This window comes from Mustela lutreola, chromosome 3 (assembly GCF_030435805.1).
Source record: "Mustela lutreola isolate mMusLut2 chromosome 3, mMusLut2.pri, whole genome shotgun sequence".
In the NCBI taxonomy this organism is placed as follows: Eukaryota; Metazoa; Chordata; class Mammalia; order Carnivora; family Mustelidae; genus Mustela; species Mustela lutreola.
Window position 1 is genome coordinate 198146091 of NC_081292.1, and position 20298 is coordinate 198166388.

The 20298-nt window shown below is 36.9% G+C and overlaps 1 protein-coding gene across 6 annotated transcripts in view; it reads left to right on the forward strand.

Moving 5' to 3' along the window:
* TRAK2 (trafficking kinesin protein 2) overlaps nt 1-20298 on the forward strand; it is a 69194-nt gene that overhangs the window by 26053 nt on the left and 22843 nt on the right. For 4 of the 6 annotated variants that reach the window (XM_059168413.1, XM_059168414.1, XM_059168409.1 and 1 more), the window contains exons 2-4: nt 2487-2776; nt 11033-11227; nt 19102-19178. In XM_059168413.1, coding sequence (XP_059024396.1) covers nt 2686-2776; nt 11033-11227; nt 19102-19178 — 363 coding nt within the window. In that variant the 5' untranslated portion in view covers nt 2487-2685. Of the gene's footprint in view, nt 1-2486; nt 2777-11032; nt 11228-13677; nt 13844-19101; nt 19179-20298 lie in introns of those variants that run through there. The other 2 variants (XM_059168411.1, XM_059168412.1) reach the window with 2 other exon arrangements.

The following is a 20298-nucleotide window of genomic DNA, read 5'->3' on the forward strand; positions in this document are numbered from 1 at the left end:
TACCGGTTGTTTCTTGTATTGTTGATTTTAGCCGTTTTGATAGGTATGAGGTGACATCTCATTATAATTTTGGTTTGCATTTCCCTGATGATGAGTGATATTGAGCATCTTTTCATGTGTCTATTGGCCATCTGTATGTCTTCTTGGAAAAATACCTATTTATGTCTTCTGCCCACTTTTTAATTGGATTATTTGTTTTTTGGGGTGTTGAGTTTCTTAAGTTCTTTATGTATTTTGGATACTAACCCTTTTACAGATATATCATTTGCAAGCATCTTCTCCAATTCCTTATGTTGCCTTTAGTATAGAATTTAAAATTTTTTATTTATTAAAATTTTCTGAATTCAAATATAGAAAAATTAAATTTCTGTTATGTCAACATAAAATTACAAACTCCTTTTTGGGGAAGAACTGTTGTTTATTCCATTATGTCTTTTTCCTTACAAAAATGTATTTTTCAAAAAAAAAAAAAAAGGCAACCCTGTGTCAATAACCTCAGAAGTTTTTGAAATTTTACTGGTCCATGTAAACCTGAAAGTTGGTATTGGAAATCCTGGGCTGTACTCCGTAAACTCCATTCTTACCGTCTCACTTCCTTACTCCTTGCAGCTTAGCTTTGGGCCTAACTTCTTGGCTGAATTGGTTTCTAGGAGGTTAATATTGATTTTAGGGTCCTAGTACCCCCTTTTTAAAATAAATCTCTCCTTTGCCTTTTCTGTAGTATTTAATTCTCTTGCCCATTTCATCTCTGAAACTGTCTTCATAGTATTTACGGAGAGTGCTTTTCTCTTCTACCTCAGTGACCATATTTCAGTTGCTTTTAATGCCTTTATTTTGTTCCCTTCCATTTGGTGGGGGTGACTCTTGTAAAACACTGAATGTTTACAATGCCTATAAATAGTATGCATGGGAATGAGTTAGCCACAAATAGAAGCTGCAAGTTGCTAAGTAGAGACTATTTGGTAGAGACTGTCTTTTGATATAAAGCCAGACTTATAATTAGTATTAAACAGTTCTCCTAACTGGTAACAGTTTTTATCAAGTACACACACACATTTTATGCATTACATTTGTTTGTGTACCATTATTAAACCATTTCTTTGTGGATATTTTCTCTTCAGTCGTGTGTTTATGGTTTAAAAAAACACCATATGGGCATTCTTGTGCCTATATTTTGTCATACTTTGTGAGCATATTCATGTTATAAATTGTTAGTGGTAGAATTGTTGAATTATTGTGTATGCACACTTTTAAAGTTTGGTAGACATTGCCAAATAGCCTTTCAAAAAGTTTGTACCAGTTTGCACTTTTATCAACAGTATGAGTGCTGCTTCTCCATACCCTCCCCAACAATGAATGTAATAAAACTCAATGTTTGCTGATCGAATAGGTGAAAAGTAGTTTCTTTCCATTTTTATTTAGTCGTAGGTGAGGTTGAACATCTTTTATATCAGTGGTTTTCAACTGGGGGTGATTTTGCCTACCAGGGGACATTTTGCAATGTCTGAAGATGTTTCTGGTTTTACATCTGGGAGAGGGTCTGGGGAGAGAATTCTGCTGGCAGACTGCTGAACTTCTGCAATGCACTTGACCAAGCATTATCCCCAAATACTAGTAGTGCCAGAGTGGGGAAACTATACCATTCATTATCATCTCCTTTGTTGGTTTATTACCTGTAATTCTTGAGTTATTTTATTGGTTGCTTTAGGGTTTATAGTATACATCTTTAACTTTTCACGGTTTACCTTCAAGAGATATTTTACTATTTCGTGTGTAATGTAAAAGCCTTATAACAGTATATTTCCATTTTTCTCTTTCTGGCCTTTGTGCTGATATATTTTTTTTTTTTAAAGATTTTGTTTATTTATTTGACAGACAGAGATCACAAGTAGGCAGAGAGGCAGGCAGAGAGAGAGGAGGAAGCAGGCTCCCTGCTGAGCAGAGAGCCCGATGTGGGGCTCGATCCCAGGACCCTGGGATCATGACCTGAGCCGAAGGCAGAGGCTTTAACCCACTGAGCCACCCAGGCGCCCCTGTGCTGATATTGTATACATTTTACTTCTACATATGTTATAGACCCCATATTTTTTTATTATTATTATTATTATTTTACTTTAAACATTGATTACCTTTAAATTTTTAAACATTATATAATTTATTTATTAGATTGCACCTATACGTTCTGACATGTATATAATTGTGAAACCACCACCACTTACCACAACAATGAATCTACTCCTCATCCCCGAAACTTTTCTCCTGCCCCTTGGGACTCCCCTCCCCCAGCCCCAGGAAGCCACTGATCTGCTTTCTGTTACTGTAGATCGGTGTACATTTTTGCAATTTTATGTACATGGAATTAGACACTATGTATTTTCGTATTGTCTGACATCTTTCACCCAACATGATTATTTTGATATTTATCCATGTTGTAAGTATCACTAGGAAAACATTCTTAATGACACTTGATGTGTTCTTTGTTTTAGGTCATGACTCTCCAGGGTATGATAATCACATGAGAACACTCATTGCTGCAGATGTCATTTGACTCATCCAAAAAAAGCTGTTTTAAAGAAAATAGCAGTACGACCAGATCCATTTTGTTATTGAATGGCTTGATGGATTTCCTTTACTCTGATTCATACCAAAGCTGCCCTTGTCAACCAAAGCAAGAAAGGATCCTGCATGAATCAATCACAGAATGCCATTTTTACATCACCAACAGGTGAAGAAACCCTCATGAATAGCAATCACAGAGACTCAGAGAGTATCACTGGTGAGTCTGGTTTAATAAATTTTGAAGTGCAATTCCCAGCATGTAAGACCCACCAGGATGAAACCCTGGCCTCGCTTTCCAGCCTGATCTCCTGAGAGACTAACTGAATTAATCTTTCCTTCTCCCGGTCTCCGACTGAATTATCAAAATCAGCCTTACGTGTTGTGTGTTGTCTCTGTCAGATTGTCCTGCACCACGTGAGCCCTGGTCAGCAGGACCTCTTTGTCTTTCTTTTTTTTTTTTTTTAAGATTTTATTTATTTATTTGACAGAGAGATATCACAAGTAGGCAGAGAGGCAGGCAGAGAGAGAGGAGGAAGCAGACTCCCTGCTGAGCAGAGAGCCTGATGCGGGACTCGATCCCAGGACCCTGAGATCATGACCTGAGCCGAAGGCAGCAGCTTAACCCACTGAGCCACCCAGGCGCCCCCTCTTTGTCTTTCTATTTGTATCTTTGACAAGGCTTTTTCATACACCCTGCAAACACCGGACAACAGTTTGTGACACTTAAGAAGCTCCCAGGACACACAGGCTATTCAGACACAGCTATAGAGCCCTTATCTATAAGACGAAATCAAAAACACTCTGTATACCCAAAGTTTGTTTCTAAACTTTGGTTCTAAAATTCATTGCACAAAACCTGACCTGTGTAGCTATTTCTAGACTTCTTTTACTTAGTGCTAGTATTTGCTGAAAATGTATTAATGTATTTAAATATGGGGTGCTGCTACTAAACTAGTTGGAGTTGTTATAGATCCTACGGTACACACATAGCCTTACACACATTTTCTAAAACTCCGAAAAATTCTGAAATCCGTCCAAACCCAAAGTTTTTTCCATCTTTTATTCAGCTTTATTGTAATCTCTTTATTAAGATAAAATAAAAGGTGCCCATTTCAGGTGCACAGTTTGGTTTTGACAAATATATATGCTCATGTAACCACTAGTACAGTCAAGTTGTAGGACATTTTTATTGTCCCTCCAAAAGTTCCTTGTACCCAGAGCCCCCCCCCCTCTCAACCACTGGCCCCTGGCAACCATTGATCTGCTCTCTGTCACTATAGATAAAATTTGCTTGTTCATACAGTTTCATACAAATTAATTTCAGAATTTCATACAAATTAATCTATGTCTTTTATGTCTGGCTTTCTTGTACAGCAAAATGTTTTTGAGATTTATGCACATGGCGGTATGTATCCGTAGTTCAGTCATTTTTATTGCTGAATTGCAAATCCTTACCTCTGCTATTGTAGCAGAAAAACAGCCACAGGCAAAATATAAAAGAACAAGTATGATTGTGATCCAGCAGAACTGGATTCACAAAATCAGGCAGAGGCAGCTGGCTAGAGCCTCCTGCTCTGCTGACCTCTGTCCTACAGCACTAGCACTTGGTAATGTCCGTGTTTTTGATTGAAGCCACTCTAGTAGGTATGCCCTGGTATCTCTTTGTGGGTTTAGTTTTCCCTGATTGGACTAATGATGTTGACCATCTATTCACATGCTTATTGGCCATTTCTAGATCTTATTTTCAGTTGTCTATTCAAATCATTTGCCCATTATAAAATTTTTCTTACCATTGAATTGTAAATGTCTTCATTATATTCTAGATGTAAATCCTTTGTTAGATAAATGGGTTGCATATATTTTCTCCCATACCAGCTTGCCTTTTCATCTTTGCTGTTGTTGTTATTTTAAAATAATTTCCACACCCAGTGTAGGGCTCCAGCTCACAACCCTGAGATCAAGAATCCTATGCTCTACCAACTGAGCCAGCCACGTTCTCCTGCCTTTTCATCTTCTTGATAATGCCTTTTGAAGAGCAAAAGTTTATATTTTGGTGGAGTCTAGTTTTCAGTTTTTGCTTTCATAATAGTTTGATTTTTGTGTGTGTGTTTCTAAAAAAATCTTCACTTACTTCAAGATCACAAAGATACTCTCCTTTGTTCTCTTTTATTTATTTTTTAATAAAGATTTTTTATTTATTTACTTGAAAGAGAAAGAGAGGACACACAGGGAGAGGGAGAAGCAGACTCCCTACTGAGGAGGGAGTCTGACAGACTCTGGGCTTGATCCCAGAACTCTTGGATTTTATTTATTTTTTTGAGAGAGATAGTGAGTTAGAGAGAGCATGAGCAGAGGGAGGGTCAGAGGGACTGGAGAGAAAATGGGAGCCGATGTGGGGCTGAATCCCAGGACCCTGATACCATGACCTGAACAGAAGGCAGATGCTCAACCTACTGAGCAACCCAGGCGCCCTGCTTTATTTTCTTTTAGAAGTTTCCTATGTTTTGTTTTTACATTTAGGTGAATGGTCCATTTTATAGTTAATTTTGCACGTGGAATGAGGTTAGGGTCCAGATTTTTTTTCTCCATTGAATGTTTAGTTGTTTCTGCACCACTTATTGAAAACACTGTCTTTCACCCTATTGAATTACCTTAGTAATTTCATTGAAAAATCACTTGCATATGCATGTGTGGTTCTATTTCTGGACACTTCACTGCATTCCTTTAATCCCTAAGGCTATCTTTATATAAATACTACATTGTCTTGATTTCTGTAACTCTGTAGTAAATCTCAAAATCAGATAGTATAAATTGCCTTTGCTCTTTTTTTTTTTTCCCCAAAAATTGTTTTGGCCATTCTAGGTTTTTCACATCTTTACATAAATTTTAGAATCAGCTTGTCAATTTCCAGTTGAATGGAATTACATAGACTCTACAGAATTGACATCTTAAGACAATTTAGTCTTCCAGTCCGTGAACATGATACATTTCTCCATTTATTTAGGTCTTTTTAAATTTCTTTTAACAGTATTTTGTAATTTTTATTATATAGGTCTTACACATATTTAATTTTAAAAATTGTAATTATTTCTGCTACTGTATGGCATTTTTTTTAATTTAGTTTTATTCTACAGGTGTTTACGGCTGGTGTATAGAAACGAAATTGATTATATGTTGACCTTGTATTCTGGAACTCTACTTAGTTTTATTTTTTTATTAAAAAAAATTTTTTTTTAGAGAGCGAGAACACACCAGCAGAGGGGGCAGGTGCATGAAAGGGGCAGAGGGAAAGAGAGAGAGAATCTTAAGAAAGCTCCATGCTTTGCACAGAGCCCAGTGTGGGGCTCGATCTTATGACCCTGAGGTCAAGACCTGAGCTGAAATCAAGAGTCAGATGCTTAACTGACTGAGCCATCTGGGTGGCCCTTAGTTTTATTAACTTTCTTATAGATGCCTTAGAATTCCATCTGTAAACCACAATGTTGTCTACAAATGGAGACAGTTTTACTTCTTTCCATTCTGGATGTGTTTTATTTCTTTTTCTTGCCTTCTTGAATAAGACAGGATCTCAGTATATTTTTTAATAAAAGTGATGAGAATATACATCCTTGCCATATTTCTGATATTAGAGAAAAGTTACAGTCTTGCCATTAATTTCCTTTAGAATGGCCTTTTTCAAATTGGAGAATTGTTTTTCTTTTCCTAGTTGGATAAGAGATTTTTGTCATGAATGGGTGTTGAATTTTGTCAAATGCCTGTTTTCCATTACTGAGATGGTTTTTCTTTCTTAGTCTGTCAATGTGGTGAATTCTGTTGATTTTCAGTTTTTCTACTTTTGAATTTTTAAACCAACCTTGTGGGGGAAAACCGACACTTACCATGATGTATTATCCTTCTGACAGATTGTGGATTTGATTTATTAATGTTTTGTGTATATGTGCATGTGACCCATTCAAGAAAAGTATTAATTTGTACATTTTTTTCCTTGCAATGTCTTTGTTTGATTTTGGTATTACAGTAATGCAGGCCTCATAAAATGAGTTGTAAAATATTCCCGCCTCTATTTTTGAAAAAACTTTGTATAGAATTAGTATGATAGCATTTTTCATCCTTTTACTTTTAACTTACCTGAATATTTAAAGGACATCTCCTGTAGAGAGCTTATGGTTAGATCATTTTATTTTTAACTCAGTTTGACTATCTCTAATTTATAATTGGGGTGTTTAGACGTTTTACATTTATATAATTATCAGTCTGGTTGAGTCAGTAGACTCTGTACTATCATTTCTTTTCTCTTTGTTCCATTTAATGGTTCTTTGTTTTTCCCTCATTCCTTCATTCTTTTGAACTGAGTTTTGGAGTTTTGTTTGGCTTGGTTTGGTTTGGTTTAGGATTCCATTTTAATTCCACTATTGACTGAGTAGGTACACCTCTCATTTTTCTAAGTGGTTGCACTGTGTTTGCAGTTTGCATTTTTAACTTACTACATTGCATCCTCAGATAACATTATACTAGTTCATACAGTGACATCCTTGCAACAGTATTCTGTTTCCCTCATCATCCTATGTGTTATTGTTGCCCTGTCTCTTACATCTACATGTTATACACATAATTAATTGTTATTATTTTTACTTTAGTCACTTATAGATTAAATAACAAGAATAAAGATTTTATATAGTTACATACAGATTTGCCAGTTTTGTGGGGTTTTATTTCTTTTTATAGATCAAACTTTCCATTTTGTATCATTTTTGCCTGAGGAAGCAACATTTCTTGTAACAGAGGTTAGCTGGCAATGAATAGTTGCGCTTTTATGCTTGTCTGAAAAAAGTCTTTATTTCACCTTTTATGTGAGGTGTTTTCACTGGTACAGAATTCGGAGTTCACTTTTTATGCGCTTTAAGACATAAAAAGTGTTTGCTTATTCTTTTCTTTGTTCCCTCGAATGTAATGTTTCCTTTTTTCTTTCTCTCTGCTTTTAAGATTTTCTGTTTGGATTTTCTTTGTGTTATTCTGCTTAGAGTCGAGCTTCTTTGAATGATGGATTTATAGTTTTAATTAAATTTACAAGATTTCAGCCATTATTTCTTCCAATATTCTTTCTGCTCTGCCTCTCTCCTTGTCTGTGACTCCAGTTGCGTGTATGTTAGACAGTTTGATACTATATGAAAAAAATCACTAATGATTTGTTTTTTCCCCAGTTGTTTGTTTTTCTTTATGCTTCATTTTAGATAGTTTCCATTGCTATGCCTTTGAGTCTACTACTTTTTTTTTTTCTTCTGGGGAATATCTAATCTGTTAATGTTACCCAGTGAATTTTTCAATTTAGATATTATACTCTATTTCTACTTGGGTTTTATAAAGATTGATACAGCTCCTGTTTCTCTTTTCATCAAGTTTATGTTTTCCTTTTAAATCTTGGAGCATATTAATAATCACTGTTTTTAAATTGTTGTTTACTAATTTTATCATCTTTGTTGTTATTGGGCCTGTTTCTGTTGACTCATTTTCCAACTGGTAATGGATTAGAATTTGCTTATTCTTTGCATATCTAATAATCTTTTATCAAATGCTTAATATTTTGAATGTTACATCATTAGAAGCTTAGATTTTGTTGCCTTCCTTGGAAAACTTAAAGTTCGTTCTGATGGGTCCTGAAGTTACTTGCTAATAAGGTCCATCCTTTTGAGGCTTGTTTTTAATCTTTGTTATGTGGGTCTCTAGATCACACTTTAGATCATATTGTAATGTGCTTTATTCTAGCATTAATTTAATCCTACTAAGAATAGGCCCGGCCTTTCTAAGATCTTTATTGATTATCCCAGATGTTCATAAGGTGTTTCTCCAATGACTAGATGAAATTCAGACCTCTTTTAGCATTGTATAGGAGAGTGACATAATTGGATATAAAGATACGGAGGAAAATTTTAGTGTTTTGAAGCTCTTCCAGAGAAACGAAAGGAGTCCTTGAATCTAAAGGGACACAATATGGCTAAAATTAAGTGAGCATATGGAGGGGACATTTGGAAGATAAAATGTTAGCAAGGGGGTTGTTAAGTTTGGATAATTAGGAGAGTAGTAAGTAGTACGTTATCAGAAATACAGAAGCAAATGGAGTGAGTCAAGGATATTTAATCTGCTAAACCTTGATCGTATATGCATTTTTTAAAATTTTATTTATTTATTTATTTGACAGACAGAAATCACAGGTAGGCAGAGAGAGAGGAAAGGAAGCAGGCTCCCCACTGAGCAGAGAGGACGTGGGGCTCAATCCCAAGACCCTGGGATAATGACCTGAGTGGAAGGCAGAGGCTTTAACCCACTGAGCCACCCAGGCCACCTTGTATATGCATTTTTTTTTTTTAAGAATTTTTTTTTTTTTTTAATTTATTTGACAGACAGAGATCACAAGTAGGCAGAGAGGCAGGCAGAGAGAGAGGAAGGAAAGCAGTCTCCTCTGCTGAGCAGGGAGCCCAATGCGGGGCTCGATCCCAGGACCCTGGGATCATGACCTGAGCCGAAAGCAGAGGCTTTAACCCACTGAGCCACCCAGGCGTCCCTGTATATGCATTTTTAAAAGTACCTTTTGGAAGAAGGGAATTGGTAACCTTGAATTTTCACAGAATCTCATTAATGCATATTAAAAGACAGTTTCTAATTTAGATGGTTAATAATTTTGTTAAACATGTTGTGGGTTGAAGAGGAGGTGACAGGGAAGGAAATTGCAGCAAAGATTTTTAAATGTCATTCACACTAAACATTTGCTAAGCAATTAAAATGAAAGAGCTGTCATCTAAAATAAAATAAAATAAAAGATAGTTTATAGAGAATAAAAGCTCTTTTAATGAATGTTGAATTTTGTTCTTCATTTCCTGAATTGCCCACAAGCCTGTTTATAGCTCAGCATGTATTTATAGTCAACTTCTTTTCTTTCAAGTATTACACTGACAATTTGTATGTGATAAATTTATGGCAGGAAAAATTTGGATGATTGCATGGAATTGGTAGTAATAAAATTTAGTTTTATTTTTAGGGCTTTTAAAAAGATCTCCAAAGAAAAAAAAGATCTGCTAAGAGTTGAGAGCTTCTTTAGAATAGTATTTAAGATTTTAAATGTACCTTATCTCTGTGATTCTGTGCCTTATCTTTGTGATTATGAAGTCACTGCTTGTCCTGGGTAAAGAGTGGTATGTGACATTGTCAGCTTACTCATGTTTGATTTATGGAAGTGTCATTGTTAAGGTCAAGCAGTAGAAATGTACTCTTTTAAGATATGCTTCCTTAAAATGAACTTCGTTGTTCTTTGACAGAGTTAGAATATGTTTCTTTATACCACCCACAAAGGAAATAGCAGATCTCTTTATAAAGTGTGAGAGTTGATATGACATCCTGTATTTTCTCTATTTTAAGCATGTTAAAAGGGATACATTTACTTTTTTCTGTAAACTGCTAAATTTGGTAAGTGTTAAAGGAGGGGCAGTATTTGGAACAGGAAGCCAGGGGCAAGCACATAAAGTCAGAGAAGCCAAGTGTGTTCAGAGATTATACGCAGGAGGTAGCTAGAGGTGTGTGGGCGAGAGAGTACCATGTGAAGGGTATTCAGGACTTCAAATGTACCACATCTTTCAAGTAAAAATGGTACAGTACTTATTCCAGTACTAGTGCTGGAACACTGCTGAAACGTTAGCATTACTGATTAACATTTAACCAATAAATGTTAATTTTTTAAAATATCTAGCTACTGTAAGAGTATACTGAAATGTAATTTTTCCAAATTTTGAAGACTCTTCCACAGCATTCAAATTTTGTTATTAAAGAATATGTCATTTTATTCCTTTCAAACTATTTTCTGCTCATTGTTTTGTATTGCCTTTACCCCCCGCCCCACCAAGCATGTGTGTTATTTGAGATCAGCTCTCTTTTAAGACACATTAAATAGACTGATAAGGAGGAAATAAGAAATTTGTTCAAATTCATTTTAGTTTTTAAAAACATAGCTGTAGGGGCACCTGGGTGGCTCAGTGGGTTAAAGCCTTTGCCTTTGGATCAGGTCATGATCCCAGGGTCCTGGGATCAAGCCCCACATCGGGCTCTCCGCTCAGCAGGGAGCCTGCTTCCTCCTGCCTCTCTGACTACTTGTGACATCTCTCTCTCTCTGTCAAATAAATAAAAAATATCTTTAAAAAAATTTTAAGATAAAGAAAAACATAGCTATAGTCACCAAGCAATATATTTTTAAATAAAGTGTAATTAAAATTCATGGTATTATTTTTTATTATAGAAGTTTTCATATTAAAGAAACCTAGAGAAAGACCAACTGTAGACCAACACATATTAATAAAAATCACTGGAGAAATTATCCTGGCTAGTGTTTCTTTGGTTATCCTACTTTTGCAAACTAATTTCACTGTTTTCTCTGTAGCCTGGTAAGTTGGAATATTTTGGCTTCATTTACATGGACTCTCCTCTTTAGATGTCTGCTCCAATGAGGATCTCCCTGAAGTTGAGCTGGTGAGTCTGCTGGAAGAACAGCTACCGCAGTATAAGCTAAGAGTAGACTCTCTCTTTCTGTACGAAAATCAAGACTGGGCTCAGTCTCCACGCCGGCAGCAGCATGGGCCTGATGCTCTCTCTCCAGTCCTTGCTGAAGAGACTTTCCATTATATGAGTGAGTATTTTTTTTTTTTTTTACCCTTTTAGAGTTTGCCCATTGAGATCAAGATCATAAGCATCTCAGTGTTGACTTTTAAAACATTTGGCATCCGTAGACCTTGTTCACTGTGTACCTTCTTTAACTCAAACTGATTTCACAGCACAAAGACATGATTCTGTGTTATGTCTGAATGCTAGAGTTTGTCATTCTTGTGACTCTGAGTGTCTGGGGTTGGAAGCAATAATCAGATGTTTCCTGATATTTCACTTGATACTTTTATTTGATACTTTTCTCAGGCTGAATAGAGAAAGGAACCTAAAAAAAAAAAAAAAGGTAGTTGAAATTTTATTTGAAAATTTTAATGTCCCTTTATATCTCAAAACATTTATTATCCCAGTAGTTTGATATCCGGAGCCATCAGCTATCTTACTTTGTATTTCCTGTTTAACACTGTCACAAGAACGAGGTCAGTCACTAAGAAGCGTGGTTTTTGAATACTTAAGTAGCTTTAATAATTGAAGTAATGGAGACCTTTTTGCTTTTGACCTCATTCCAAACATCTGCTTCAGGATGAGCTGACTTTTTTTAATTCATTCACTATAAAAATGTTTTGTCCATAGTAGCTACTAGGATATATAATAAAAGTCTCTAAGTTCAACATTAGTATGTTGGTAAAATTCTTCTCATTTGGGATAGATATGACATTGCATCAGTTCCTAAACCTTTTCCCAGTGAGTGCTTCAGTGTCTTTCATGATTGTTGTGAAATACGAATTTTCACAGTAGTCATTAACTTGCTTTTAATAGTAGTTTTCCTAGAACCAGGTTATTTACTGTTCAGGGAAAAAAAAAATTGTAAACATTGTTTAAACTTGAATTAGAATATCAAGAAGCTCAAATAAAACTATTTCTTCCTCAGTAATTCTTATAAGTAGCTGAATATTAAAGCTCTTAAGGTTTTCTTAACTTTCAAGCTTGAGAAGTTGCTTGCTTGAGATTTTCTGAGAAATGCTTGTTTTTTATTTCCATTTCTCTTTGTTCCATGCCTTTTTAGATTTATGAGAAGAAAATTCAAACAAATTTCTTCAGAATAAGTTTCGTTTCTGTCATTATTTTGATCAAGTGGCACAGAAAGTGCCCCTTAGTTTACTTTTTCTTTGTCATAAATGCCATTAGCGGATGGAACTGTAGCCAGAAAGCTGTCTTATCATAATTTCATGGAGTTACTTTTAGGAAGAATTTTAAATAAAAATAAACTTCTTTGGAAAATAAATTATAATCAAATCCTAAAATACTTGGATTTCCAGGACTTTATACAAAGTAAATCATGATGTTCAAGGGAGCAATTGAAAACTTGAGATTAATAGGCTGTGACAGACCTGTACTTCCGGGGTCCGGAAAACTGTCCTCGTCCTTTAGTCTAAAGACACTATTTTCATTTCAACAATTTGAAAATTGAACTATGTATGATATACATAAGATTCTGAAGCAAATAAACTAGGATTGTAATTCGCCCGCTGATTCTTTATCTCTGTACTATACCCCAATTTCACTGTTAATTTTAAAGATGTCAGTTCACTCCAATATAAATACACTTCATTTTGAATTTGCATTCTTATGAATGTAAAAGATAAGTGGTTTTCTTTATTTAGCAAAGTGATCAATGTTTTAAAAAGCCAAGCTACAAAACATTCTCTGACCCTTTTCAGCAGTTTTCTGTCCCTTTGAGATGCCAAGATCTGTGGTTGTGAATACTCATTATGCACCCTCATAGGCCGTCCTGGGGTTTAGCTCTCTGGTACTACTTCAGCCTCTTCTTATCCCTACTTCCCTCACATACCAGGAGGTACTCCTGCTCCATAAAATACATTTTAACAGCTAATAAAAAGAGGTGGCACAGGCAGAGGCACTTTCTTTTGTAACACAGAGAAGTGGAAAGAGCTGTGAGAAGAAAAATAAGTTTAGGAGGAAGCATGGGCAGGGATTTGGGTTGGGAGCCCACCTCGGATGGCTGCAAGGATACCGGGTGTTCTCTGGAGCCCTCACCAAATCAGAAAGAGATTGTTTACTTTTAAAATAGAACACTTGAGAGCAGTGGGTGGGTCCAAAAAAAATAATTCCGTCCTAGTCCCTGCCATGTATAATTTTTAAGGTACTCAGAGAATATTTTACATACAGAACAAGTCATTTCAGGATTTCCTTAATTTTATTAAGAGAGAGACCCAGAGTGAGCTATGAGGGTGAGCAGTGCAGTCAGAGCACATCATTACAGGAAGTGCCATTTGTTCATGGAAAGGCTGAAAATAGAAAGAAGCCCGATCTGCCTTTCAGGGTATTTTTTATTTGAAAAAAGGGGATACCTGTACCACTTTCTAATGCATGAGAAAAAAGGGTTGGGGGGAAATGATTAGTCTTACAAGTTTTATTTTTTATTTATTTTTTTTAAAGACTTTATTTATTTGACAGAGAGAGACACAGCGAGAGAGGGGACACAGGCAGAGGGAGTGGAAGAGGGAGAAGCAGGTTTCCTGTGGAGCAGGGAGCCCGATCCCAGGAGTCCGACCGGGATCCTGACCTGAGCCGAAGGCGGCAGACATTTAACAACTGAGCTACTCAGGCGCCCTGTAGTCTTGTAAGTTTTAGTTAAGAGCTTGACATCACTTGGGGACTTGTTAGAAATACAAAATCTTGGGCCTCTACCCTAGATCTGCAGAATCAGGAATTCTGGAAGTGGAGAATAGCATAGTCTGTGTTTTAACAAGTCTTCCTAAGAGTCCTCCTGTTTTAACAAGTCCTAACATCTGAGAACTACCAGCACAAAGCATTGTCATCCAAAGCTATATGGCCATTTCATAGTGATTTTCATTGGAGAATTTAAGGAATTAGGAAGGGAGCACAATTTTGTAGAGAAATACAGTTGTAGAAATAATTACTTCTGGTTATGCTTTTCCTCAAGGTTTGCTCCCAAAAATTATTAATCTATACTGGCAGGAAAAGAAATATAACTGATAATGTTCAGGAAGCAGTAGCTGTAAGTCAGATCATGGAGGTTAACATATTTATATTTCCTCTCAGCCAATTCCACAAAATAATTAAGTCGTATGCCCCAAGACATCTATTGAGTAGTATCTGTGGGAGTATTGAGAAAATTGTCTCACTCATATCATTGTATGTAGGGCTTAATTCTCCCCTGGAACCCTGTTGAGAAAGGCATTCCCAGATGGTGTAAATCACCAGACACTTTCTCTCTGTTCTCAGTGCTTTTGAAGGCCGTTTGTTGCCTTGCAGAAGCATTCTCCATATTACAGCAGCAAGAGCGGCATCTTCGGGGTTGAAACCGGAAGTCCTGTCTGTAGTTACCAGCAGCTCTTGCGGCTTTGACTATGCCATGTGGGCCGTTTCATTTTTGGTTTTTGTTGCTTTGTTTTTGATTTTTTGCTGCAAGAGGGTTAGAGAGATTAGAAATCTTCTTAAATTTCAGTAATTGTAAAAACTCTAGACCTTGAAAAGAGACACATGAGAGACCTATCAAGCACCATCTCATGACAGAGAGATCAAAATGGATTAACATGGGCCCTTCCTATCCTGAAAAATATGTGAGGTTGAGTGGTCAATGGGAAATTATGAAGACTTAAAACTTTAAGTGAGGATTGATAAAGAACTTATGTATATCTTCCCCTCCCCGCCATATTTTTTCAGGAACATCAGGTTCTCCAAATCTTACACCAAAAATGTTGAACATTAATCAACTGCCTTTGAAAACCAACTTGCAAAATTGTTCTGTAAAAATGTTTATCATCTCCCCTAATATATAAAAATTTTTTAAGAATTAGGAGTTTCCTGTCTGTAAACCAGGAAGGTTGCTAATTTCTACCCTATGTAACATTTTTATTTTAACAGCTGAGAACTGATGGGCACTTAGGATTTGATAGAATTGATTATAATAAAATCAGTCTGCTTGGCTCTCCGTTTTTGGTTACAGAGTCACAGAGCAGAATTAGTGTCTCACTTTGGCAGCATTTAATTACAATGCCTAAATGCCAAGAGAACACTTAAGAGATTTGCCCTGAGTACTTTTGGAATCTTCCAAGCAACGCATCTACCAAGAGGACTGTGTTAAGGAAGAGAAGACGGAACTGATGGGCCTGCAAGGAGGAATTCGTTGCATTTCTCTGTGCTTCGCGACTGACTGACGTTAACTGAGCTGCTCTGTGCAATTGAGGTGGCCCAGCTTTGGGGCTGAGTAGCACAGATAGACACTATTCCACAGACAACAAAAATTGGAGAATTCTGGTTGCCTTATCTAACTTTTTTGCCGTAATAAATATTTAAGCATTTGAAAATTCATTTTTGTTTTTGAAACCTCTGAACAAGAGCTGCTATTTTTTTATTGCAAAGATAACATTTATTCTTCATGGAAAATTTAGCAAAAGATTAAAAAAAAAGAGATCAACCATAATCTATACCCAGAGATAACCACTATGATATTTTAACGTGTATCCTTCTAGCCTCTCTTCTATATCCATACGTATACAAGAGATGCTCACAATTTTAAAACAAAATTGGGATCGGTGTTGTTTTGTAACCTGCATTCATAGATGGATCCTGGTTATTCCATCAGGTAAAGGCCTTCTGGTCCTGGCGGAACTGTGACAGGAACAGCAGCATGGTGCAAAAAGCCCATTACTGAGAATAAGCAGAGCCAGGTTTTTTTTTATGACCCTGTGAGATGGAAGTTGTTACCTCATTATTCTCACTATTATTCATTTCTCTTCATTAACACACCTTTTAATCTAAACATCTCTTTTCTGTATTACTGTGTCCTTTATTTTCTCTTCCCCTTTCTTCATGTGTGACTTACAGCTCACCAGCTCTTTATTACAGCCTTAATTTACTTCCAAATAAATTTACCATTTTACCTTCAACTCTGGTCAGTCTTGTCATATCAACTACATCATACATTGTTCTGGTTTAGTTTTTTTTTTTTATTTTTTTAATTTTTTATTTTTTATAAACATATATTTTTATCCCCAGGGGTACAGGTCTGTGAATCACCAGGTTTACACACTTCACAGCACTCACCAAAGCACATACCCTCCCCAGTGTCCATAATCCCACCCCCTTCTCCCAAACCCCCTCTCCCCACCAACCCTCAGTTTGTTTTGTGAGATTAAGAGTCACTTATGGTTTGTCTCCCTCCCAATCCCATCTTGTTTCATTTATTCTTCTCCTACCCACTTAAGCCCCCACATTGCATCTCCACTTCCTCATATCAGGGAGATCATATGATAGTTGTCTTTCTCTGCTTGACTTATTTTGCTAAGCATGATACGCTCTAGTTCCATCCATGTTGTCGCAAATGGCAAGATTTCATTTCTTTTTATGGCTGCATAGTATTCCATTGTGTATATATACCACATCTTCTTGATCCATTCATCTGTTGATGGACATCTAGGTTCTTTCCATAGTTTGGCTATTGTGGACATTGCTGCTATAAACATTCGGGTGCATGTGCCCCTTTGGATCACTACATTTGTATCTTTAGGGTAAATACCCAATAGTGCAATTGCTGGGTCATAGGGCAGTTCTATTTTCAACATTTTGAGGAACCTCCATGCTGTTTTCCAGAGTGGCTGCACCAGCTTGCATTCCCACCAACAGTGTAGGAGGGTTCCCCTTTCTCCGCATCCTCGCCAGCATCTGTCATTTCCTGACTTGTTGATTTTAGCCATTCTGACTGGTGTGAGGTGATATCTCATTGTGGTTTTCATTTGTATTTCCCTGATGCCGAGTGATATGGAGCACTTTTTCATGTGTCTGTTGGCCATCTGGATGTCTTCTTTGCAGAAATGTCTGTTCATGTCCTCTGCCCATTTCTTGATTGGATTATTTGTTCTTTGGGTGTTGAGTTTGCTAAGTTCTTTATAGATTCTGGACACTAGTCCTTTATCTGATATGTCGTTTGCAAATATCTTCTCCCATTCTGTCAGTTGTCTTTTGATTTTGTTAACTGTTTCCAATGCTGTGCAAAAGCTTTTGATCTTGATGAAATCCCAATAGTTCATTTTTTCCCTTGCTTCCCTTGCCTTTTGCGTTTTATAAAAATTGTTTAGTTTTATAAAAACTGTTTTTAACTGAGTCTCTAGGATTCCTGGTTCTTGCTTCGAGTGTTAACTTCTGAATTGGGAGTTTTCATTGCTAGCTCCCTGTCAGAACCCCTGGGTGTCTCTCACTTCCTGCATGTGCCCTGGGGCTCCTGCAAATCAATTAAATTAGAATCTAGAGGTGAGTCCCACCACCCTAGGTTACATTTAACTTTGCAACCATTGGCTGGTTTTCTGTAATTAATTTAGAACATAGATATGATTTGATGTTTTTGTCTCATCTTACTGAGGCCAGAAATAATGAAGACCTCACACTGTAGGTAAATTGTGAAGATTCCTTTGGCCCAAAAGCCTGTTTCTCTTACTCCTGTGGTTAAAATTGTGGAGCCAGTTTTTCCTACGTATAAATATAGATGCTCTGGGGGTAAAAATGTTTCTACCCAGATCTTTTTAGTTTCCATTTCCTATTACTATTAATCTAGCACTTTGTTTTGCTTTTAGCTAGGAATAAGATGTCATTAATAATTAAGTTCTAGGTAAATCCCAGATTCATTTTAAGGAGTTTTTTGGTAGAAAGGAAAATAAAAAGTTAAATAAAAGTAATACATATCCTGGGACGCCCGGGTGGCTCAGTCAGTTAAGCGTCTGCCTTTGGCTCAGGTCATGATCCCAGGGTCCTGGGATTGAGCCACACATCGGGCTCCATGCTCAGTGGGGATACTGCTTCCCCCTATCCTGCTCCCCCTGCTTGTGTTCCTTCTCTTGCTGTATTTCTCTCTGTCAAATAAATAAATAAAATCTTAAAAAAAAAAAAAAAAAAGATCCCTCTTTTACTATGCATCCTTAACTTAAAAGGATATCGCTTATTGTGACTGTGGAAATCATTAGGGTCATGCTAGTCATTCTCTTTGGAGCTATACTATTCAATGCATTGACAGTTCCTGAATTTAATGCAGAAATCCTGGACTTAAATTATGCAAATAATAATATAATATATAGTTTATCTTAAAGATTTATTTATTTATATGACAGAGATCACAAGTAGGCAGAGAGGCAGGCAGAGAGAGAGAGGTGGTGGGAAGCAGGCTGCCCGCTGAGCAGAGAGCCTAATGTGGGGCTGGATCTCAGGAACCTAAGATCATGACCTGAGCCGAAGGCAGAGGCTTTAACCCACTGAGCCACCCAGGCGCCCCTGTAGTTTATCATATAGTAGAGACCAACATATGGTGGCAATTTTCATAAAGAGTTTTTAATTAAGCTAAAAAAGATTATGCTTCATAACGGAACTACAAAAAGGCCTACAAGTCCATTCCTTGTTTATTGATATTAGCTCACATAATAGGTGATCACAGATGTTCAACATACAACAGAATTCTAATTAAATATATTTGTAATAACACAACCCCTCACTAACTTACCCCTTGGGAACTTTAGGCCATGACACAATCGGTGATTTAATCCATTCTTCAGGCCCACGCTCTCTAGTGTGAGTGGACCAAAGTTCTTACTGGAGGAGGAGGAGATAGTAAGGAAGAGGCTGCCTTATGATAATTTGAGAACTTCATTAATTCATCGTATGATATACATTTTGCTTGTAATTATTGGTCTATTTCCTGAGTGTCTAATACATAAACATTTCTTTTCTTCCGTCACATATATTTTTATTTCCCCTGAATGACATTTTGTAAAAGCCTGGGTTTGTTGTTGTTATCTTTCAACTCTTGCAAATATTTAAAACTTTCTTATATTTCCAAATACTATAAACATTTGTTTTTAACTGTCTTAGTTCTAGGCACAGACAGAGTGGAGCAGATGACCAAAACTTACAATGATATCGACATGGTCACACACCTCCTGGCAGAGGTAAGAATAGATCTTCTCTTTCTCTGGCACTAAAACTGAACAATCATTTAAAATCTGTCAAGTTTGCGGGTCAAATGAAAAACAGTCATGTCTTTGCTCTGGGTTATTTTGTTTAAGGCTGTTATAAGTGGATGGACATTCCAACTGGTATTCCAAAGTAGAATGGCTCCTGGAGTTTATTGTTAGGAAGTTGCAGAGGGTTTAATTTTTGTTGTTGTTATCATGGTGCTGGCTTCCCTATCCCTATCTTAAAAAGGGGGAAGTTTTGTTTTGTTTTGTTTTGTTTTGTTTAATAAATCCTTGCTATTACCCTGCAGTAGAGGTGCCCATTCAGGGATAATCTCCATTGCAAATCAGTACCAGCAGTTCTCAGCATCTTCCCTTTTTAAAAAATTTATTATTATTATTATTTTTTTAATTTAAAAGATTTTACTTATTTGACAGAGAGAGAGAGAGAAAGCGCCCAAGTTGGCAGAGAGGCAGGCAAGGAGGGTGGGGAGCAGGCTCCCCGCTGAGCAGAGAGCCTGGTGCAGAGACTCCATCCCAGGACCCTGGGATCATGACCTAAGCCAAAGGCAGATGCTTAACCAACTGAGGCACCCAGGCGCCCCAGCATCTTCCCTTTTTTACTTTCAGTTCAGACTATTATTTGAGCTCAGTTTGTCCATGACATTTTTGATATGTACCATGTTTCTCTTCCAGCTGGCATTCTTGGAGGTGTCTCAGTATACGTCACCTTCAGTTGATCTTACAGAAACTTTCTCTTTGAAGTACCCCTTTCTCCTCTCCCTGCAGCCGCCTAGAATGATGTTGTGTATGCCACTTAGCCTATGCTGGCAATGAGATCAATGGGCCTTGAAAGCTTGGAGATAATTCATCCACCTGTTTTCATATGTTTTAGAGCAAAAGGATAGAAGCTGAATTTTATTTACAGTGATTAGTGCAAGTGGAACCCATGCTCGTACATAAGGCAGCTAGATGTGTATTGACAGTTTCCATTGCAGAGTACAGTCCTCACCACCACCACGTAGGTGGGATTCCCACACGCTTGCTGTGTATCATGTCTACGTAGGAGTAACTCTTGCTTTGCTTGGCTTTTCTGTAGGCCTCCCTGCATCAT